The sequence below is a fragment of the Lepus europaeus genome, chromosome 18 (genome assembly GCF_033115175.1).
Source record: "Lepus europaeus isolate LE1 chromosome 18, mLepTim1.pri, whole genome shotgun sequence".
Classification (NCBI taxonomy): Eukaryota; Metazoa; Chordata; class Mammalia; order Lagomorpha; family Leporidae; genus Lepus; species Lepus europaeus.
The window spans coordinates 34,705,114-34,729,998 of record NC_084844.1 but is presented as its reverse complement, the minus strand read 5'-3'; the positions used below and the strand labels follow the sequence as shown (position 1 = coordinate 34,729,998).

Here is a 24,885-nt window from a genome sequence, read left to right as displayed (position 1 = left end):
TCGGATCGGCACAGTGTTGCCCGTAGCAGCCATTTAGGGGGTGAACCAATGGAAGGAAGACCTTTCTCTCTGTCTCTCTCTCTTACCATCTATAACTCTACCTGTCCAAAAAAAAAAAAAAAAAAAAGATTTATTTATTTGAAAGACAGAGTTATAGAGAGAGGTAGAGAAAGAGAGAGAGAGAGGTCTTCCATCTGCTGGTTCACTCCCCAGGTGGCTGCAATGGCCAGAGCTGCGCCAATCCAAAGCCAGGAGCCAGGAGCTAGGAGCTTCTTCTGGGTCTCCCACGTGGGTACATGGGCCCAAGGACTTGGGCCATTTTCTGCTTTCTTAGGCCATAGCAGAGAGCTGGGTTGAAAGAGGAGCAGCCAGGACTAGAACCGGCTCCATTATGAGATGCCGGCGCTTCAGGCCAGGGCTTTAGCCCGCTGTGCCAAAGTGCCAGCCCACAATTTTATAATTTTAATATAATTCATATATGCAAAATTTGTATAAAACGCAGGTATAAGTTTTTGGTATCTGTTTATATACAAAATAAACAAACATCATGAACACTAAAAACTGTCAGCCCGACCTAAATTAAAGGGTAAGAATGACTGGCTTCCTTATTGCAAAAACTCAAGTTTCACAAAATCCTTTTTTTTAAAAAAATTTCATTTATTCACTTATTTGAAAGGTAAAATGACAGAAAGAGAAAGATCTTTCATCCACTGGTTTGCTTCCTAGATGTCCACAACAGCTGAGGCTAGGCCAGGATGAAGCCAGGAGTCCGGACCTTATTTATGTCTATCTGGGAGACAGGGACCCATGTACCTGAGCCATTATCTGCTGTGTCCCAAGTGGCACATTAAGCCGCTGCATCATAATACTCCTCCTCCTTTTACTATTTAAATAGAATTCTTTAATGCATAAGAGGTTTTAAGAAGTTCAATTCAGGCCGGCGCCACGGCTCACTAGGCTAATCCTCCACCTAGCGGCGCCGGCACACCGGGTTCTAGTCCCGGTCGGGGCACCGGTCCTGTCCCGGTTGCCCCTCTTCCAGGCCAGCTCTCTGCTGTGGCCAGGGAGTGCAGTGGAGGATGGCCCAAGTGCTTGGGCCCTGCACCCCATGGGAGACCAGGAGAAGCACCTGGCTCCTGCCATCGGATCAGCGCGGTGCGCCGGCCGCAGCGGCCACTGGAGGGTGAACCAACGGCAAAAAGGAAGACCTTTCTCTCTGTCTCTCTCTGTCTCACTATCCACTCTGCCTGTCAAAAAAACAAAACAAAACAAAACAAAGAAATGTAAAGTAAGGGGCCCATTTCATATTTTTGCACGGGAGTATTCATTTTTCCCAGCATCATTTGTTGAGAGGGCCCTTGTAAATGTTGAGAACAGGACTCAATTTAAATATGACCTGACATGTGCTACATTTTTTACATGACAAGACAGTTCCAAAGAAAACAAGAAAGCAAACAAATATCTGACTGATTAATCAGTACTTATTGATATTCCTCTACTGTGTGCAAAGTCTAATAATGAGTGCTGTGAAGGTAATACACATAAGGTAGTCTGTATTTTTTATTTTTTTATTTTTGACAGGCAGAGTGGACAGTGAGAGAGAGAGACAGAGAGAAAGGTCTTCCTTTTTGCCGTTGGTTCACCCTCCAATGGCCGCCGTAGCAGGTGCGCTGCGGCTGGCGCACCGCGCTGATCCGAAGCCAGGAGCCAGGTGCTTCTCCTGGTCTCCCATGCAGGTGCAGGGCCCAAGCACTTGGGCCATCCTCCACTGCACTCCCTGGCCACATCAGAGAGCTGGCCTGGAAGAGGGGCAACTGGGACAGGATCGTGCCCCGATCGGGACTAGATCCCAGTGTGCCGGTGCCACAAGGCGGATGATTAGCCTATTGAGCTGCGGCGCCGGCCGGTAGTCTGTATTTTTTAGGAGCCTAAATTTTATTTGGGGAGAATTTAAAAATCTATTAGTTAAGTGAACTAACTGAAAGCATGGAAGAAGCCAGGCCACAAGGAGTCTCGAGACAATATGTACTGTGGGGAACTGAAGAAGGCAGCTATCACTGCAGCTGGGAGGGAAGTGTTCCTTTGTTTGCATTGTGTTAAATCAGGTACATAACTAATTTTTGAAATAATGAAAGTATAATTTAAGAAAAATAGAAAATGGAAGTTTTTTTTTTTAACATAGTCCCTTAACATAGTATGTTCCAAGTATTTTCTGCTGTTCAAATAATACATTTTCATCAAAAGACTAATGTCAAGGTTAGAAAACATTTGCAGCTAGTATAATGATTTTGTTCCTAGAGTTTATAAAAGAGCAACAGGAAACATGACAATTTTTCCTGTCTTTCATATTAAACAAATTCAACATATGGCACTTCCTTCAGAATTCTTTCAAAGTAGACCATAACTACTAACACTTAACTGTGATTCAAACCTTTGCTTCTTCTGCTGGCTTGGTATTCATGATGGTTTTAATGAGTTAAGATTTTTAAGTGATCTGTTCCACATTCTTTTATTTTCTAAGAAATTGCTAGAGAAAAACATGATTGGAACATAACAAGCCTAAATGATGAGTTTAAAAAAAAAAAGTCAGTGGTAACAGAAGTCCTTAGCAAATGAATTATTCTTCAGTGTAGAATATCTGAATGAACTTAGGCATACAGCAAAAACAAACATACAAATCAAAAAACCCAAAAGCTTTGTGTGGATTAAAATACACTTGCCACTGACTATGTTGTCCAAAAAGTTTCTCACAGTAATACCTCCACTATAATATTTAAATACTTAATTTGCATTAAGAAATATATGCCCTTACTTTAGCATTATAATAATTAGAAAATGAGTTCTCAAAGAATCAAAACAGAATTCAATAACAGTATTTAATAACTAATATGAGTGAAAATACAATATTTACTAATTCAGAATTCATAAAAAAAAACACTTGTTATGTATTATCTGTATATATGGCCTAGAACAAATTATACAAAGCAGTATAGTTCCCTATCTAAACTACTCTTCCCTGCTATTGTTTACTTGGCCTCAGTTGCTTTGTGGTACATATGACTTCATGTCTTTCTTATCAATGTCACTCACAAACAGGAGTGGCACTAAAAGGTTTATTTCACTTCGGAAGTAGGTAGTTGGTGACTTCATGAACCCATTAGGAACTAGTCAGATGTTAAGATTCCATTTCAGGAAAGTGCCCCATAGTGTCAAGATAGTAAGTTTAGTTTCAGAAAAATATGAAGATGCACATCTTACCCACATGCAGGCCTCAATCCTAACTTTTGAGATGATACTCCACAAAGAAATGGTTCCTTCAATGTTCTCTTCATCTGGACAAATAATTTGATCAGGATAGGGTGGCTCAGGGAAATTTACTGAGTTGCATTCATAAGCAGCTAACGTAACTGAAGCTATATGTGGACCCTATAAAACAAACATAAGAAATCAACCTGATGAGAACTATCACTGAAAAAAGGAATTATCAATACACATGTTATTTTAACACTACATCAATCACAACATATTACAAGGAAAAACTTAGCTTTCAGTGACCAAAATTCTGTCTATAAACAAGTATTTCAAAATTCTGGTAGTATTGGGGCCATGGTGCTGGCATCCCATATGGGTGCCGGTTTGTGTCCCGGCTGCTCCTCTTCTGATCCAGTGCTCTGCTAATGGCCTGAGAAAGCAGCAGCAGAAGGCTCAAGTGCTTGGGCCCCTGCACCCATGTGGGAGACCCAGAAGAAGCTCCTGGCTCTTGGCTTCAGATCGACCCAGCTCTAGGCATTGAGGCCAATTGGGGAATGAACCAGCAGATGGAAGACCTTTCTCTCCATCTCTCCCTTTCTCTGTAACTCTACTTCTCTAATGAATTTTAAAAAAATCTTTAAAAAAATGTTTAGGTAGTATTTTATAAAACCCTTCCTGGATTCTTGCCCAACTTTTTTTTTTTTTTTTTATTCAGGTTTATAGAGTTACGATTTACACAAAATAAGAGCCATTCTTTTCAGATCTGCATTTCAGTAAGTTCTGAGGAATATAGTTAGTCAAATAAGACCACCAATCACAATACTGAACAGCTCCATCCCTGCAAAAGGTCCCCTCTCTCAAAATCCCAGCCCCAAGCAAACACTGATCTGGTATTTGCCTGGATTTTTATTTGCTTTATCCATATTTCTAACTTGCCAAAGTGATAAAAACTTTCTGTGCTCCTGCTGTTGTAGGTACCCGCTTTCTGTCTTTATTAAAAACAGCTGATGAAGTAACTGTCTCACTTAACCTCTTTTGATAAGATCCTAAAGGAAAAAATAGAACTATGAAACTAGTTATTAGCGAGTTTTTCTTTTCTTTATTTTTAAACATTTATTTATTTATGTGAGAGGCAGAGTTACAGACAGAGTAAGGGAGAGACAGAGATTAGTCCTCCATCCACTGGTTTACTCTACAAATGGCTGCAACAGTCAGTGCTGGGCCTGGCCAAAGCCAGGAGCCAGGAGGTTTCCCACATGGGTGCAGGGGCCCAAGCACTTGGGCCATCCTCCACTACTTTCCCAGCCAGCTTAGTAGGGAGCTGGATCAGAGTGGAGCAGCCAGGGCTTGAACCAGCACCAATATGGGATGCTGGCACTGCAGGCTGTGGCTGTGCCACAGCATCAGCCATGAATTTTTCTTTTAATTTAACTTTTCCTAAGGAAATTTCATGCTGCTTTATCCATTTGAAATATTATAAATTAACATAATCATATAAACGAAAACATATTAAGATTGTGACAAAATCTTAAGTACATGGGCTCCTAAATGTACAAGATGAGGTGTTTGCCTGAGAGCTAACTAGGGAGCTGGTTACAAATACCAAGTCCTAGGTTTTCCAAGCATAGGTTGACAGATGCCCTCTAGCATGTACTACATTACCTGCCATTACCTGTTATAAAGACAAATGTTTTATTTGTAGAATAAAATCATACACACACACATTCACACATGCAGATTTTGTTACTATCTTGTCTGAATATTTCTGAAGGTGAACATATCTGCTAAAGATTTATCACTGATTTGTGTATAAATCAGTCATTCTCAGAATAAGTGATCTCTGTGCATAAAGTCTTTAAATAAATTCTATTTGCTATCAAGACAACAAAATTTGTTGTTTCATGTTAATATAAAAAGGAAAGATGTCATAAATATAAACTACATTTATACCTGAATTCAACAAGGTATGTTGTGTTAAAATCTAAAAGAAATGAAGTCCTACACTTAGCACTGAATTAAATATTAAGTTTTTACCTGGACCAAAAAAAAATGTGAATTAGTTTTGTTCCTCTTTTTCTTGGGTTTTAATTCTAGGAAGTACTAAGATATTAAACTTTAAAGAAAATTTTAAAAAGAATGCTTTGATTACTCAATTTTTTGAAAAGCTATAGTTAAACATAATATCAATAACTACTTGTTTGCATACTATATGTGTGAAAGATTTTACAATAGAAGTATTATTTTGTGAAGCTACAAAAAAGAAAACATGAAATTAAAGCATTAGTATTCAGACCTGCCTAATTGGTGAAAAAATTTTCCGTGAATAATTGTAGATAACTTTCAGATGCAAGTAAAACATAAACAAAATGCAACTTGAAGGTTTGCTGTTAGAAAACACCAAAGAGACATAAAATGCCAGTAGGTAAAAAAGAAGAAAAGTCTGTCCACATTGTCTATGTTGTCCCCATGTAAGTGCCCTGTTTGGTGCAGTCTATAGCTGAACTCTGGAGATAAATAATAAATGAAGTGCCCTGGATGCTAAAATAACAAGAGTTCTGGGCTGTACAGGAAGGAAAAATTATATCTTGACTCTAGAAATATACAAAAAAAGTGCCCCCGTTGATTAAACACATTATCCAGTAAAATAAAACTTCAAAGTTTTTGAAGTGATTCTAAAAAGGGAAATTTTCAACAATCTGAATTTTTTCCCTAAAGAAGACCATTCATTCAGCTAAACTGATACTTTCCATAACCACACTAATAAGTCATGATTACTCAGTCTCAGAGGCAGATGTGCTGGTTCCCAGACAAAATGAACACTAAGAATTCGGTTTCTTGTCCTTTGTTCATTCTCAAGAGCCTGTTTAGTCTATACCTTGACATTTTAGTTTAAACTGTACTGACTGATAGGAAAGCTCAGAAGTTCTTCTCAACAGTATAGTTTAACGATTCCTAAACACAACCTATTTTGAATGAAATGAAAATTTTATGAAAAACCCATCCAAAAAACTAAAAGTAAGTTTGATTAAAATACTTTTGAAAGAAATTTAAAATACCTTTTCAGTGTATTTTGTAAAAAGTACAAGTGCCACTACAATGTTTCAAATATTAAGAGCCACATTTTATCTATACTAAGAAAAGAAACAAAGGGGTAAATGCACAAACAGCTGCAGTGCCACTAGAAGAGCCTGGTAAATATAAATAGAACTGAACATTTGTGCTGAGCAGCACATCCCAACTCTTAAGGCAGTGCGATAAGAATCCTGACCTGTGCCTAGTGCTTTTTGTTTTTTTGTTTTTTTGTTTTTGCCGTAAAGCATGAAGTAATCCATATTACAGTTTCACTCCTACAGCAAACAACTAAAAAACTGGACAAAATTTATGAACAATTTTTTTTCAGACACTGTACCACAGACAGCATCAGATTTTTGAAAGAAGGGGAAAAAATGGAGAAATCTTATGACAAATCTGGCCTTTTGTCTGTAGACACATTCTATGCATTTGTCTGGAAAAAAAAAAAAAAAATCCATGGTCCAAAGAGGAAGAGTCCACAAGAGATGTGGGTTCAGGCAGGCTAAAGCATTTGGAATTTATGAGGCACAGTATGGGGGAAAATGAGTTGAACAGAAAAAGAACTCTGGAAGTCTGAGTGGGGTCAGCTTAATATGTTGGCTGGGGCCAGTGCTGTGGCACAGCAGGTTAATCTGCCATCGACAGCACCAGCATCCCATATGGGCACAGGTTTGAGTCCCAGCTGCTCCACTTTGGATCCAGCTCCCTGCTAATGCACCTGGAAGAGCCATGGAAGATGGTCAAAGTGCTTGGGCTGGGAGACCTGGATGAAGCTCGTGGCTCCTGGCTTTAGCCTGGCCTAGCCCTGGCCATTGTGGCCATTTAGGGAGTGGAACCAGCAGATAAAAGACTTCTCTCTGTCTCTCTTCTCTTTCTTTCTCTGTAACTCTTTCAAATAAAATAAATAAATCTTAAAAAAAAAAAAAAAAAAGATGTTACCCTACAAACTATATTGCATGCTAAGTTGCGACCCCATGAAAGCAAATACTAACTAGTGGTTAAAAAAAAAAAAAAAAAGATAGTTGCTGGACATTTCAGTACTCTGAGTTCACACAAAACTGGGAAACATTTGTGCTCAACCAGCTAGGTTCAGCATTCAAGGAAGAACCCAGAAAGGCCATGCCTTGGCAGGACTAAAAAAGCCTTAGAGTGACAGCTACTCTCAATTGGCCTTAACAGCATTCCAAAGGAGCCTTAACCAGGTCAATATGATCCAGGTCACTGTCCATCAAAATAAAACAAAAAACTCAATGCTTTATCAAGGAAGACTCAAAACTCAAATTCAGTAACGTAATACCACATGTTCAATATTAAATAGTGATCAACAGAAATAGAACCAGATACACAGGAAATAATGAAATCAGAAGAAAAGGATATTAGAGAAGTGATTATAAATAATGTTCAAGGATTTAAAGCAGGAGTTGGCAAACTTTGGCCTGTGGGCCAAATCCAGTCTATCTTCTGTTTTGTAAACACAGTTTTGAAGAACATAGCCAAAAACCCATGGACCAAATCCAGTCCACTACCTGTTTTGTAAATAAAATTTCAAAGAATACATCCATGTCTATTTATTTACATATTGACTATGGCTGATTTTGTGCTATAATAGCAAAATTGACCTATGGCCCACAATCCCTAAAAATATTTACTAACTGTCCCTGTACAGGGAAAGTTAGCTAATTCTTGATGTAAAGAAAAACATAAACACAAGGAAAGAAATGGAAATTTATTTACCTTATTTCAAAGGTGGAGAGGAGAGACAGAGACAGATATCAATCTCTGATCCTCTGGTTTACTCCCCAAATGCCCTCGACAGCCAGGACTGGGCCAGACCAAATCCAGGAGCCAGAAACTCTATCTGGGTCTCCCACATCACCCGCTGCCTCCTTGGGTACACATTAGCAGGAAGATGGAATTGAGTGCACAGACAAGACTTGAATCCAGGCACTTCGACACAAGATGCAGATGTCCCAAGCAGTATCTTAACCACTGTACCAAATGTCTGCCCCCAAATTGCTATTAACTCAATGATAAAAGAGAACATTTTAAAAGAGGAGATAAAAAGGGTATTTTTATTTATAGGGAAAAACAGGTAAGATTTTATTGAAAATAATGGAAGCCAAATGAAAATATAATTCCCTAAAGTGCTGAAAGAAAAAAAAAAACCTATGAATTTAGAACCTAGAAAAATATATTTCAAAAACAGATGCAATAAATACATTTTCAAATAAACAGAAGCCAAAGGAACTAGTTCCAGCAGAAATGCACTGTAATAAATATTCAAAGAAGTTCTCAGAAAGAAGGAAAGTGATACCAGATGCAAACATGGATTGTCACAAATAAGTGAAGAACAATGGAAATACAGAAGACTCATTTTAATCTCTTTAAAAGATAATCCACTGTTTAAAAGGAGAAACTATATGTATTGCTGGTTTATGATGTATTTAGAAGTAAAATGTAGTACATGAAAAGCATAAAGTACAGGAGGAAGAACATGGAGAACACTACTATAAGGCTTTTATATTACAGATGAAATAATAAACTAATACAGGGTACTTCATCCTGATAAGTTTGAGATACATATTGCAAACCATGGACCAGTCAATAAAAATATTTAAAAAGCATAACAGGTAATTCAACAAATAAAATACTAAAAAATTATCAGTCCAAAAGACAGGAGTTGAAAAAGGAATAAAAATCATATGGGACAAATAGTTTGAGAGTAAACTTAAACTCAACCATATAGATAACTGCATAAATTGTAAATGCACCCAATAAACAAACGAAAAGGCAGAGACTATCAAGCTGGATCAGTAATGCTGTCTATAAAAAATCAATGTTAAATATAAAGTCCCAGGGCTGGCGCCGTGGTGCAGTAGGTTAATCCTTGCTTGTGGCGCTGGCATCCCATATGGACGCTGGTTTCTAGTCCTGGCTGCTCCACTTCCAGTCCAGCTCTCTGCTATGGCCTGGGAAAGCAAAAGATGGCCCAAGTCCTTGGGCCCCTGCACCCACGTGGAGACCAGGAGGAAGCACCTGGCACCTGGCTTTGGATTGGCACAGCTCTACCTGCTGTGGTTATCTGGGGAGTGAACCAACGGAAGGAAGACCTTTCTCTTTGCCTCTCCCTCTCACTGTCTGCAACTCTCTCAAATAAAATAAATAAAATCTTTAAAAAAAATAGACACTGTAAAAAGTGAAGAGATTTAAAAAGATGAATAATTTTTAAAATAATCATAAAGAGGAGGAAGTGATTACAATGATATTAGACAAAGACAACTCAAGAAGGAGAACACCACTTTAGATGAATAAGGACATTTCATAATGACAGAAGAACTAAATATCAGATGAGAACAAGTTAAATGTGTATGCAACCAGTAACGGAGTGATAAAATACATAAAACAAAAGCTGACAGCACTGAAAAGAGAAATAAATTCCCAACTATAGTTGGAAATTTCAATAGCAATTTCTCACAGAATAAGTACAGTGACAATCCAGAGAGACATTAGATGACTTGAAAAATCTGGAAAGTTCCACCCAACAATGGCCAAATATATATTCTTTTCAGGTACATATGGAACACTCACCAAGACAGTACATATGCTGTGCTATAAAATGAGCAAGATAAAGATCAATACAGAGAGTACCTTCTATGGAAAAGTAGCAAATGAAGAGTTTTTCCTTTTTTATTTTTGGGAATTTTAATATAGTTATTCTAAATGAAGTCAAATCAATATGATACTTTAGCTATTTGTGACATATTATATGTATGGCTTTGCCTCATTTGAATATCCCATGTTTAGTCTCATAAAAAGTATTATATTTTACATAATTTTTAATAATATTTTTTAGGAAAAAATTTAAACAATTTTTTTTTTAAATAGAATAGTTTTTTAAAAAATACTTATTTGAAAGGTAGAGTTAAGGGGGGAAGGTGGGAAGGAGGGAGGGAGGGAGATATCTTCTATTTACTGGTTCACTCCCCAGATGGCCACAATAGCCAAGGCTGGGCCAGGTTGAAGCCAGGAGCCAGGAGCTTGTTCTAGGTCTCCCATGTAAGTGCAAGGGGTCCAAGTACTTGGGCCACCTTCCACTGCTTTCCAGGCACATTAGCAGGGAGCTGGACATGAAGCAGAGCAGCAGAGACCTTAAGTGACCCCCATATGGGAAGCCAGAGTTGCATGCATCGGCTTTAGCTGCTATGCCACAATGTCAGTCTCATAATGGAATAATTTTTATCTTATCCAGAATAAAGATGTAGTGCTTGGCCAAAAAAGAGTATGTCTAGGTGAGAGCAAACCATAGTTGGATCAAAGGGTAAGTTTCCTAATCAGAGCAGATGTAGGCATTTTAAGTTTTTCTAAAAAAAGATTTATTGTTGTATTTGAAAGGCAGAGTGACAGAGAAGTGATCTTCCATTGACTGGTTCACTCCACAAATGCCTGCAATAGTCAGAGCTGGGGCCAGGAGCTAGGAACTCCATCCAGGTCCCCCACAAAGGTGGCAGGGACTCAATTACCTGAGCCATCATCTGCTGCCTCCCAGGCTCATCGACAAGGAGCTGGACCAAAGCAGATGGGACTCGAACCAGCATTCTGTTATGGAATGCAGGGCTTCCAAGCAGCAGCTTAACTGGCTGTGCCACAGTGCTTGCCTCAAGAAAGTTTAACTTTTAAAATAAGTTTTAAAGTTATATTTTCATAAGTTACATTCTTTCAGGAGCAGTGTAAAACAAAGTTTTAGTGATTGAAAAAAAAAAAGGTCTTCCTTCCGTTGGTTCACTCCCCAAATGGCCGCTACGGCTGGTGCTGTGCTGATCTGAAGCCAGGAGCCAGGTGCTTCCTCCTGGTCTCCCATGAGGGTGCAGGGCCCAAGCACCTGGGCCATCCTTCACTCCCCTCCTGGGCCACAGCAGAGAGCTGGACTGGAAGAGGAGCGACCGGGACTAGTACCCGGCGCCCACATGGGATGCCGGCACCGCAGGCGGAGGATTAACCAAGTGAGTGAGCCATGGCGCTGGCCCAACTGAGACAATTCTAAGGAGTCAATTTTTTACTCTAGTTTCAGGAGTAGTAATATACTATTAAGAGAAATTTAGAATAAAAAAAAAAAAACTATCCTAAAGAAGTAAAATTATCATTCTTGAAATTATACCAAACAAAAATATCCTAATGTGGCAATGAAGAAAAATTTTAACTCTTTCTCTTACTAGAATTAAAAGATAAGTTTATCTCGGTGCAAAAATTTTTAAATCCATGCAGCTTTTTCATAGTACATATTTTTCATGAACTTTCTGAAGATGCCTTCGTACACATGGATTTCAAAATTTTTTTGCAGCAAAACAAACTTATTTTTTAATTCCATTTCCCATGAACTTCTGAAGTTTCTGTATACTCACCCTTTAATCTGTGGGGGAAAAAATTATAAAATGACAAACCAGTATGAGCAATGCTGCATAATTTTAAATAGTTTTCTGGATTTTGAAATTTTCAAGCTTTTTAAAAAATTTATACTAGAGTAGCTGATGATTTACTACATTTGCAGCTTCTTTATTATATAGTTTGTAGCACTGAAGGGATTGAAAATGTTATAGCCATTTCCATGTTTCACCAGGAAATACAGTATATAATCTACAAGAGGCCAGAGAGAAATCTGGGATACTCTTGGGCTTATTTTATAGCCATTTCTTACAGAAACATCTTTCAAAAAATTAAAAACCTAAAATGGTCATATTAATTATGAGATGAACTTATCCAATGTTGTTTATCACTCAAGATGAAGGTCAAGATTTCACAATAAGACTTGTGTGTGCATGAGTATGTACAAGGAAGACGAGCAGACAAGAGAGACAGACAGGCAGCTCTCTCAGAACTGATAAAACATTCCTACAGACTGAAATTGTTTGCACAACATCTGTAACGTCAATTCATGGCCCAATCCATCATGTGTACATAGAAGTCAAGTGAGACACCAAAGGCAAAATTTTCAATTGGTTTTGTCTGGAAGTTTAGGGCAAAGGTAATAAAATCAAGAATCCTGTGCTGATTCACTGGGAAAACATTTGTTTGCCACACTCCTTCACTAAGGAACAAAAGGAGTCAGTGGTTAGTTGGAATGTGATTCATTAGGAATATCTGGGTAATAAACAAATGAACAGAGATGATAAATTGTTGTCTGTAATGACTTGCAAACCCTTTGTTTTCTTTTATTTCAACTTTTAGTGTACTGTGGAAACCCTTTTTCAAACATAGGAATTCTACTCACAGTTTTAAATCGTTGCTTTTCTCATCAGATCAGAAAATGATTTATTGAAGGTTATGGCCTACAGCAAACAATTCTATAAGGCTAGAATGTAAAACTGCTGATTCCAAATGGTCACTGTAAAGTTTACCATTTATACTCTTTTTGTGAAAAAGACCTAATAACACTCAGTCCCCATCTGTAAAATGCAGTACACTGCGTCAAAAAGTAGTAAACTTGGCATCAGGCAAAGTGGCTTTCCGTTTTCTAAGCCTGTTAGTAAGTTACTAGGTACACCCAGACTTCTGTCTCATCTCTCACACTTAACAAAAAAACCTAATAATATTATTATAATGCCTGTGCCACTTAGTCTCAGGGCTAGAATATGAAAATTTTCATAAACACCTAAGTACAAAATGGCTAGCCAAGATAAAAGAAGTATAAACTCTATTATTTCATGCTCCAAGTTATAAGGTACAGTCTTTGAAACTATTTTTATTATATTGAATTAATCCATATTTACGTAAAGATATCTTTCTCCTTTCTTTTCTAAGCCTAAGCAACTTTTGATCGTGACAAGGTTGACTTAAGTGTTCAGGAGAAACAGACTGCCTACATATTTATGCAGAGAGCTAAAAAATAATGTTAAATTGTTTAAAATTTATATCAAACAGAAGGGACTTAATAACTGAATCTTCTTAGCTTTCATTTTAAGAACACATTAATAAACAGTGTCTTAAGGGCAGGAAGTTAGGTAGACTGTGCATATCCTTCTGCTTGATGAAAATCCAGTCCTATGTCCTAGAGATCTTGGTTTCTTTTTTGATTTAGTGATATTCACAAGAGTTAATACCTTGAGTCACTCTTTGGGAGAGACAACGAGAAGAACTAGAATGCCCCCAACAAACAAAAGGCAAATAGACCTTTTCCAACAAGCGCCTGTTGGTCTTCCCGCAAGCACCCTGACTCACGACATGCTTATAGACAGACACAGTCATTACACTTACAGTGAGCAGTATCAGAGTCATGCTAGACCTTAGCTTCTGAAACTTCTTCCTCTTTTTTTTTTTTTTTTAAAGAAATGAAGCAGAAATGATAGTGAGTAAGTTTGGTAACAATCTTTAAAAAGAATTAGTTTACCCTATGGCATTAATAATTACTGTAATATTTCACTTCCAAATTATTACACTGTTTAATTTTAATACATATCCATGCAGTTTTCCCATTTACTTTCAGTAATAGCCAAGAAGTAAAAAAGAATCAGAAATGTACACACATAGGGAGAAACAGCTTTAAAGCAGCACACAATGCTACAAAGAACTTGGTCATAAAAGTAGACAGGGTACCACATACAGAGGTATTCATAAATATGAGAAAGCAATCAGGATGTCAGACATTTAAGAGGGACATTTTTTACCACATATTTTAGTGGTGAAATAATTCCAAACTTTAAAGCAGAAACAGGCCTCCGAGTCTTACATATGGGTAATATCTCACAGCTTTCTTTGTATTTAATTTACAATAGCCAAGTACTTCTACTAAAATGGTCATATTAAAAAATGGTTCATAAGCTTCTAATAAAACTGGGTCTATTCTACAATGTAAATGGATAATTCCAAACTTCTCGACTTCCAAACTTTTTTTTGAAAGGACAATTCTAATGCTTAAAACAGATGAAAATCCCTGATCTTGATTCCCAAATGTGATGAAATCCAATCATTAAATATATACTAAAGAGAGAAACTGCTATAAAATACATTCAACCTCTACTCATAGCTAAATATTCAGGTGATTTTTAAACTTATACAATGACTGTTGATAATTTTCTCTTTACAGTTCTTTGTCTAAGAGCTGGGCTTATTTGAACAGGATATGGGGCTTTGTTAAGACTTTCTTCAGAAAACTGCTCCATCTAGTGTCCAAAACTGTGTGTGTGTGTGTGTGTATCACATTATATAAGGCTGTAAATTGCAGCCTATAGACTCATCCTCTTTGTTATTGTTAAATACAAAGAACTTTATAAATCATTAATGGTACACACAGTTTAAAAATGGTTCTTGAATCATCTTATCATGTAAATTGATAATTCCCAATTTACAAACACAAAAGGATCATGTCTGAGATACAATTCTCACTGCCAAGTGCCACAGTTCCTGTTGCTTTTTTACAGAATTATGAATCATATTTCTGTGTTATTGTTCTTAAAATGAAAGTTAAGAAGATTCAATTATTAAGTCCCTTCTGTTTGATATAAATTTTAAACAATTTAACATTATTTTTTAGCTCTCTCCATAAATATGGAGAGGTGGTTCCAGAGGTAACTCTATGACTTCTTCCAAATATTTTTTTAAAGACTTATTTATTTATTTGAAAGTCAGAGTTACACAGGGAGAGAGAAGGAGAGGCAGAGAGAGAGAGAGAAAGAGAGAGATGTCTTCCATCCAATGGTTCACTACCCAATTGGCTGCAACAGCCAGAGCTGCACCAGGAGCCAGGAGCTTCCTCCGGGTCTCCCACGTGGGAATAGGGGCAAAAGAACTTGGGCCATCTTCTACTGTTTTTCCAGGCCATAGCAGAGAGCTAGAGCAGAAGTGGAGCAACTGGGTCTTGAACTGGTGCCCAAATGGGATGCTGGCGCTTCAGGCCAGGGTGTTAACCTGCTGCGCCACACCGCCAGCACATCTAACCTTTTCTTAAAAGATAAGTTTTATTGTATATATCTGAAGTTTATAACATGATGTTATTGGTTACATATAAATAGTAAAATGTTGGGGCTGGCTTTGCGGAACAGTGTGTTAAGCTATCGCTTGAAACACTAGCATCCCATATCAGAATGCTGGTTCGACTTACGGCTGCTAATGTGCATGGGAGAGCAGTGGGAGATGAGCCAAGTACTTGGGCCCCTGACACCGATGTGGGAGAACAAGATGGAGTTGCTGGTTCCTGGCTTCAGCCTGACCCAGACCTGAATGTTGTGGCCATTTAGGAAGTGAGCCAGTAGATAGACAATCTCTCTCTCTACTCTCTGTGTTGTTCTGCCTTTCAAATACAATAAAAAAAAGTAAAAAAAAAAATTAGTAAAATGTTTATCTATACAGTGAAGCAAATGGACATATCCATCATATTAGACAGCTAACTTTAAATAAAAAAGAACAGTTAAAATATGATTTTATTAAGTATAGTCCTCATGTTGCACAATAGGTTTTTAGACTTGGTTATCCTACATATATACTTGACTTAATTCAAATTATTTCTCAAAATAGTTGTAACGTTGCAAAAACTGGTATATAAGAGTAACTGAACTATCAATGGTTACACAAAATTATTATCAAACCATACTGCCATGCAGAAAAAATCATTCTGCATCCTTTCCATGAAAAGCTGTTTCTTTTCCCTTGATGGTTTCCTATACCACTCAGGCATATGCACAACTATATTCTTTTCCAAAGTATCAGGTTAAGACTAATATTTCTTTTTTTTTTTTTTTAAAGATTTATTTATTTGAAAAACAGAGTTACAGAGAGAGGTAGACACAGAGAGGTAGACAGGTCTTCCATCTGCTGGTTCATTCCCCAAATGGCTGGAGCTGAGCTGATCTAAGCCAGGAACCAGGAGCTTCTTTGGGGTCTCTCAAGTGGCTGCAGGGGCCCAAGGACTTGGGCCATTCTCCACTGCTTTCCCAGGTACAACAGCAGGGAGCTGGATTGGAAGTGGAGCAGCCAGGACTCGAGCTGGCATCCATATGGATGCTGGTGCTGCAGGCTGGGGCTTTAACCCACTGCACCACAGCGTCGGCCGCAAACCTAATATTTCTTGACAAGGGAGAGAAAAGTGAGAATTCCTACTTTGCAAATGGCTGAATCAAACGCACAGTATCATGTAAGAATCCTTAGTCAACAGTCAAGGCTCTCAGGTTCAGCAGACTTTTTCCTATACTACTGTCATCTCATCCATCACTTCACAGCAGGGGTTAATAAATTATACACTACAGATCAAATCCAGCCAGCTGCCTCTTTTTGTAAATAAAGTTTCACTGGAAAACAGCAACACTCACTCACTCATTTATGTAGTTGCTTCTCACTACAATGACAGATCTGAGTCACTGCACAGAGACTGTATGAAAACAAAGTCTAAGGGCCGGCGCTGTGGTGTAGTGGGTAAAGCTGCTGCCTTGCAGTGCTGGCATCTCACATGGGCAGGGGTTCTAGTCCTGGCTGCTCCACTTCCGATCCAGCTCTCTGTTAATGTGCCTGGGAAAGCAGCAGAAAATGGTCCAAGTTTTTGGGCCTCTACACCCGTGTGGGAGACCTGGAAAAAGCTTCAGGCTTGGGATTGGCTCAGCTTCGGCCATTGTAGCCATCTGGAGAGTGAAGCAGCAGATGGAAGACCTCTCCCCCTCTCCTCCTCTGCTTCTGCCTCTCTATAATTCTGACTTCAAATAAATAAATAAATCTCCCCCCCCCCAAAAAAAAAAAAAAAAGAAAAGAAAAGAAAGCTTAAATCTACTGTCTGATCCTTCTCAGACAAGGTATGCTCTAGCCCTGGATTAGATCAATTTTAAGGCAGATCTGACTCATTCAAATAGGCTGCACAAAGGTCCACACAGAGATCAATAGCAGCTATAGTCCCTTTGTCCAAACATTAACTTACTGCTTTTATTATGGTTGTAATTTCCAATATATTAGAGAGTAAACAGGCAGGGGCTGGCATTGTGGCATAGCCAGTAAAGCAGCTGCCTGAAACACTGGCATCACATATGGGTGCTGGTTAGAGTCCCTGCTTACACGCCTGGGAAAACAGCAGAAGACGCCCCAAGCGCTTAGGCCCCTGCACCCACATGGGAGACCCAGAAGCTCCTGGGTCTTTGCTTCGGCCTGGCTCAGCCTGGGCCGCTGTGGCCATTTGGGGAGTGAATCAGCAGATGGAAGATTTCTCTCTGTGTATCCCTCTGTAACTGTCTTTCAAATAAATTAATATTTAAAAAAAAAAAAAAAAGAGTAAACAGGTATTCTTGGATCACTCATGTGCCCCACCTTCTGAAAGGAACCCACTGCATGCTTGTTAAAACTAAGATTAATTTGTCAACAGATTTCCAAATGAAGAATGCATAGAAGATTCTGTGTTAGAAAAGTCTGCCAATAACAGAAACTCTTTTGCATCTTCAACTACATATAAAAACTTAAGTAGGGTGGGTATTGTGGTGTGGTGGGTTGAACGACCACTTGGGATGCCTGCATTCCCTGTCAGGGTGCCAGTTCACATCCTGGCTACTCTGTTTCTGATCCAGCTCCCTGTTTGTTTATCCTGGGAGGCAGCAAATAAGGGTCAAGTGCTTGGGCCCCTGCCAGCCACAATGGAGACCTGGATGGAGTTCTGAACTCCTAGCTTTGGCTTGGCCAAGCCCAGACTGTTGTGGGCACTTGGGGAGTGAACCGGCAGATGGAAGATCTTTCTCTCTTTCCCTTTGTGGCTCTGCCTTTCAAGTAGACAAAAATAAACATTTTAAAAAATGAGTAAATTAGTGAAATCAGCAATTTGAAGTACCCGATAGACAGAATTTGCTCACTATTAAATAAAAACACACCTGTAGGGGCCAGCAGTGTGGCATATTGGGTTAAGCTACTGCCTACAATACTGGCATCCCATATGGGCACCAGTTTATGTCCCAGCTGTCCCACTTCTGACACAGCTCCCTGCTAATGTGCCTGGGAAAGCAGCAGAAGATGGTCCAAGCTCTTTGGTCCTTGTACCCACATGGGAAATCTGGAAGAAGCTCCTGGCTCCTGGCCTCAGTATGGCCCAGCACTGGGCACTGAAGCCATTTGGGGAGTCAATCAGCACATGGAAGATCACTCTCTCTCTGTCTCTCCCTCTCTCCGTAATTCTGATTTTCAAATAAATAAATAAATAAATCTTTTTTTAAAAATCAGTTACCATTTTAAATAAGTCTTAAAAAAACACACACACACACACAAAATACCTGGATGAAAAATAAAATCATAAGAAGTTTACAAATGCTATGTAATTTCTCACTTGTTATTGAATAAAGATGGTTGTCCTATCTCAAAATATAATATATTTTACTATAAAGAAAAAGAGATCATATGCATATTGGCATACACTGAATAAAATGATTTTTTAAAAATTGCATTTTGAATCACTCATATGCCCTGTGGTATGTCTGAATTTAGGTATACAAATCATGAAAAGCATTTTTAAATATTTATTTATTTAAAAGGCAGAATGAATGCCAGTGTTAGAGAGAGAGAGCTCTTCCATCCCTAAATGGTTCAATCCCTAAATGGTCAGAATAGCCTGGCTAAGCCAGGGTGAAATCAGAAGCCAGGAACTCCATCCAGGTCTTCCATGGGTGGGGGAGACTAAAGTACTTGAGCAGTCATCTGCTGCTTCCCAAGGGAATTAGCAGGGAGCTGGATAGGAAGCACAGTAGCCAAGACTTGAAACAGTACTCCAATATGAGATGTAGGCATCCCAAGGGCAGCTTAACACACTGTGCCAGAAACACGAGCACCCAAAGAGTATACTAAAATGTTTATATGGTAGAAACCGATTTTATTTGTTGGAGAAACAGAGAGAGGGTGTACTGATGTTCAGTATGAAACTATCATACAAATGAACAAAAAGCTATATACAGATTAGGTCATTTAGTTATAAACAGGACAGTTACAAATAAGTCTTATTTTTTTTTTTTTAAATTTACTCATTTGAAAGGTAGAGATACAGAAGAAGGAGAGAGAGACACAGAGATTTTCCATCCACTGTTTCACTTCCCAGATGGCCATATCTGCCGGAGCTGTGCCTATCCAAAGCCCTAAGCCAGGAGCTTCTCCCAGGTCTCCCACGTGGGTGCAACAGCCCAAGTATTTAGGCTATCTTCCACTACTTTCCCAGATGCAGGGAGCTGGACTGGAAGTAGAACAGCTGGGACTTGAACTGGCGCCCATATGGGATGCTCACACTGCAGGCAGATGCTTAACCTTCTATACCACAGTGCTGGCTCCGAGTCTTAGACGTTAAAAGACTGCCAATAAAAGAAGTCTGGGATGGGCGTTCAGCTCAACGGTTAAGACATTCATGCCTCACAGTGGAGTGCCTGGGTTCAACTCCAGGCTCTGGCTGACTGCAGTTCCCGGGGACGCAGTAGTGATAGCCCAAGTAGAGCTCCTCCAATCCCCATGGAAGACCAGAACTGAGTTTCCACTACCAGCTTTGGCTTCAGCCTTATCAAATTTTTATGTTATGTTAATTCATTCAACATATATTTATTAGGCACCTTTGAGGTACCAGTTACTCCTCTTTCCAGTCACCTGAAACACTGAACTAAGTTTAGAAAAATTCTGGTCTTACAGGAACTTATATTTTAGAACTGGGGCTCACCAGGTTTTTTTTTTTTTTTTTTTTTAATTTTTAAAATGTATTTATTTGAAAGGCAATAAAATGGACAGAGAGAGATACAGACAGAGTCCTCCTTCCCTAAGTGCCCAAACCACCACGGCTGGGGCAAGGCTGAAGTAAGAAGCACCATGTGGGTGGCAGGGACACTACCTGAGCCATCACGTACTATTTCCCAGGGTGCAGATTAGTAGGCTGCTGGAATGAACAGCAGAGCAGGAACTCAAATGCAAGTACCCCAAAATGGGATGTCGGATGCCCACACTGTGCCGAATATCCACTCCTCACCAATTTTTTTTTTTTAAAGATTTATATATTTTATTTGAAAGGCAGAATTACACAGAGGCAGAGGCAGAGAAAACGAGAGGTCTTCCATCTGCTGGTTCATTTCCCAGATGGCTGCAATGGCCAGAGCTATGTTAACCTGAAGCCAGAAGCAAGAAGCTTCTTCCGGATTTCCCACTCTGGTGCAGGAACCCAAGGACTTGGGCCATCTTCTGCTGCTTTCCCAGGACATAGCAGAGAGCTCGATCGGAAGTGGAGCAGCTGGGACTTGAACCAGTGCCCATATGGAATGCGGGACTACAGGTGGCCACTTTACCTACCACGTCCAGTGCCACCTCCCTCAACAGTTTTTAATTCAGCTACTTTGTTTCCATACACTATCTAATCCTCCAAATATTTTCCTACTATCATTGCTATAGATCAGGAAATCACTACTTGTTAATTGGGCTACTGTCTTTCTTTCTTCTTCTTCTTCTTTTTTTTTTTTTTTTTTAAGACTTAAGTCATTTATTTTGGAAGTCAGAGTTTTATATATATAGAGAGAAACAAAAGGAGAGAGAGAGAGAGAGAGAGATATCTTCCATCTGCTGGTTCACTCTCCAGATGGCCACAATGGCTAGCACTGGGCTAGGCTAAAGCCAGGAGCCAGGAGCTTCATCTGGATTTCCCACATGGGTGCAGGGACCATCTTCTGTTGCTTTTGCTAGGCCATTAGCAGGGAGCTGCATCAAAAGTGGAGCAGCTGGGACACGAACTGCTGCCCATATGGGATGCTGGTATTGCAGGCAGTGACTACTCACTATACCACAACTCTGGCCCTTAAAGATTTATTTGAAAGGCAGAGTAATAGAGAAGGAAAGAGATCATCCATCCATTGGTCCACTCTCCAAATGACCACAAAACCCCAGGCTAGGCCAGGCAGAAGACAGAAGCCAGGAACTCCATTGGGGTCTCCCATGGAGGTGGCAGGGGCTTAAGCACATGGGTCATCATCTGCTGCCTTCCCAAGCACATTAGCAGGAAGCTAGATCAGAAGCAGAGCAGCTAGGACCCGAACCAACACTCAGAAATGGGATTTGTGCATGGCAAGTGGGGGATTAACTCACTGTGCCACAATGCCAGCCCCAGGAGCTACTGCTTTCTAACTGGACTCCTTACTTCCAGTCTCTTCAACAAACCTACACTACACAATGCTGCCATTCACTTTTTTTTTTTTCTTCTTTTTTTGACAGGCAGAGTGGATAATGAGAGAGAGACAGAGAGAAAGGTCTTCCTTTTTGCCGTTGGTTCACCCTCCAATGGCCGCTGTGGCCGGCGCATTGCGCTGATCCAAAGCCAGGAGCCAGGTGCTTCTCCTGGTCTCCCATGCAGGTGCAGGGCCCAAGGACTTGGGCCATCCTCCACTGCCTTCCCGGGCCATAGCAGAGAGCTGGCCTGGAAGAGGGGCAATCGGGATAGAATCCAGCGCCCCAACCGGGACTAGAACCCGGTGTGCCGGCACCGCAAGGCAGAGGATTAGCCTGTTAAGCCACGGCGCCGGCCCGCCATTCATGTTCTTTAAACAATCTGTTAATGCTTGTTTGAATAATTCTTTGTGACATAAAAGGTCTATACATTCCTTGTCTGACTTTCAAAGGATTCTACAATTTAGAACCAACCTATTTTTTCACGAATCTTCATTTATGAAACAGTGAGAAATCTGACATTATCCTACCTTTGTAACTTTGCATGGATTGCCTGTTCCTAAATAAGCCCACTTCACTACATTTTCCCAGTTCTCTCCCTAAGTAAATTCCTCTTTACATTAAGGGTTTCATAAGTATTACAGTACTTACTACAATGTCCTGAAGTATAATTATGTAGTATGTAATATATATCTTCTACATGTGTGGTGTCTTTTGTAATTCACATGGTACTCAAAAAGGTTTTGCATAGAGTAAGTGTTCAAGCTTTTGAAGTGAAATGAAATGAATTATTACTCTGATGGTTCTATGAGAACTCAATTTGTTGCAACTATGTCAGACAGCACATTTGTTCTCAGTTGAAAAATAACTCAGAAAAATTAACGGTATTTGATGTGACATTTCCAATTTTAGGACACAGATTTCAATTTAAAATAACCACAGCAGATATTACCCAGATGTTTATAGGAAAGTAGAATAAAAAGAATACATTTATAACAGCAAAATGTTTAATCTTTCAAAAATATCATTTTGAGAACAGAGAGAGACACACACAGAGTTCCCATCTGCTGGTTCACTCCCTAAATGTCCACTGTGGTCAGAGTTAGGTAGGGGGCCAAAGCTAGGAGCAAGGAATACAATCCAGTCTCCCGTGTGAATGGCAGTGACCCAGTTACTTGAGTCATCACCCCTGTGTCCCAAGTTTGCACTGGCAGGAATTTAGAGTCAGGAACAAGAGCCAGGAGGCCAGTGCTATGGTGTAGTAGGTTAAACCTCCACCTGTAGTGATGGCATCCCATGTGGGTGCTGGTTCACATCCCAGCTGCTCCACTTCCAATCTAGTTCCCTGCTAATGTACCTGGGAAAGCAGTGGAAGATGGCCCAGATGCGTAAGCCACTCTTCGCTTCAAATTGGTCCAGCTCTGGCTATTGTGGCATTTGGGGAGTGAACTTATGCTTCTCACATAAGTAAATCTTTTTTATTTAGAGATTTATTTACTTATTTGAAAGGCAGAGTTACACAGAGAGAAGGAGAGGCAGAGAGAGAGAGAGAGAGGTCCTCCATCTGATGGTTCACTTCCCAAATGACCACAACGGCCAGAGTAGAGCTGATCCAAAGCCAAGAGCCAGGAGCTTCTTCTGGATCTCACACATGGGTGCAGGGGCCCAAGGGCTTGGCCCACCTTCCACTGGCTTCTCAGGCCATAGCAGAGAGCTGGATGGGAAGTTGAACAGCTAGGACTTGAACCAGCACCCATATGGGATGCTGGCACTGCAGGCGGTGGCTTTAACCAGCATGCCACTGTGCCAGCCCCAAATAAATCAATCATTTAAAAAAAAAAAAAAAAGGAACAAGAGCCAGGAATCAAATCCAGGTACTCAATGTGGGAAGCAGGTGTCTTAACCAACTAGGCTAACATAAGGCAAAATGCATTCTGAATATAGCTTAATGAATTATTATAGACATATGCAGGCATAATCAGATCAAGAAATAAACACACTATAGAGGGAGGGACATACTCTACTCATTGTTGTGAATTACATATATGAAGCACTTGTAATCAAGGCAATGTTGGTACAAGGACAGACGATAGTTCAGTGGGACAGAATAAAGTAACTCTAAAGAATTTTTCTTATAGGTTTTCATGTATTCTTTATTCTGTGTATTTCCAAAATATTTTTACAATTAGCTAGTCGATTCAAATAATAATACTTAAATGAACAGATTCTGTAGATAAAACTGAGAAAAACAGCTGTAAAATATGTCTTCAAATCCATGACCATGATACTCTATGTGTCTAGGTCTTTCTCCTAATATTTTACAGTTTTATGTAGAGACTGTGCACGTCTTTTACTAGATTTATTCCTAGGCTTTTTTTTTTTTTTCCTGACAGGCAGAGTTAGACAGTGAGAGAGAGAGACAGAGAGAAAGGTCTTCCTTTCGTTGGTTCACCCCCCAAATGGCCGCTACGGCTGGCGCTGCGCCGATCCGAAGTCAGGAGCCAGGTGCTTCCTCCTGGTCTCCCATGTGGGTGCAGGGCCCAAGCACTTGGACCATCCTCCACTGCCTTCCCGGGCCACAGCAGAGAGCTGGACTGGCAGAGGAGCAAACAGGACAGAACTGGCGCCCCAACTAGGACTAGAACCTGGAGTGCTGGCGCCGCAGGCGGAAGATTAGCCTAGGGGCCGGCGCCGGCCCCTAGGTTTTTTTCCTTTATAAGGGTATTATAATTGGGACCCTCTAAAAATTTCTTTCTTTCTTTTTTGACAGCAAGAGTTAGACAGTGAGAGAGACAGAGAGAAAGGTCTTTCTTTTTCCGTTGGTTCACCCCCCAGGTGGCTGCTACGGCTGGCACGTTGCGGCCAGTGCGCTATGCTGATCCGAAGCAGGAGACAGGTGCTTCCTCCTGGTCTCCCATGTGGGTGCAGGGCCCAAGCACTTGGGCCATCCTCCATTGCACTCCCGGGCCACGGGCCACAGCGAGATCTGGACTGGAAGAGGAGCAACTGGGACAGAATCCGGTGCCCCGAATGGAACTAGAACCCGGTCTGCCCGCACCACAGGCGGAGGATTAGCCCAGTGAGCCGTGGCGCCAGCCTTAAAAATTTCAATTTCTCTTTTTTTAAAAAGATTTATTTATTTATTTGAAGGCCTGATTTATGGAGAGGAGAGACAGAAAGAGAGAGAGAGACCTTCCATCCTCTTGTTCACTACCCAAATAGCTACAATGGCCAAGGCTGGGCCAGGCAGAAACAGAAGCTTCTTCCAAATGCCCCATGTGGGTGGCACTTGAGTCATCTTCCTCTGCTTTCCCAGTTGCTTTAGCAGAGACCTAGATCGCAAGTGGAGTTCCCCAGCCTTTGGGTCAAGAACCTGTGAATGGGAGAACTATATAGGTCTTTCAGAAAAAACAAAGAAAGAAAGATACCAGGAGTGAA

At 40.1% G+C, this 24,885-nt stretch overlaps 1 protein-coding gene across 1 annotated transcript in view; it reads right to left on the bottom strand.

The window, feature by feature from the left end:
• VMP1 (vacuole membrane protein 1) overlaps positions 1–24,885 on the bottom strand; it is a 148,740-nt gene that overhangs the window by 73,376 nt on the left and 50,479 nt on the right. The window contains exon 6 of the mRNA XM_062216741.1: positions 3,259–3,426. Within this exon, the coding sequence (XP_062072725.1) occupies positions 3,259–3,426 (168 nt within the window). The remainder of the gene's footprint in view (positions 1–3,258; positions 3,427–24,885) is intronic.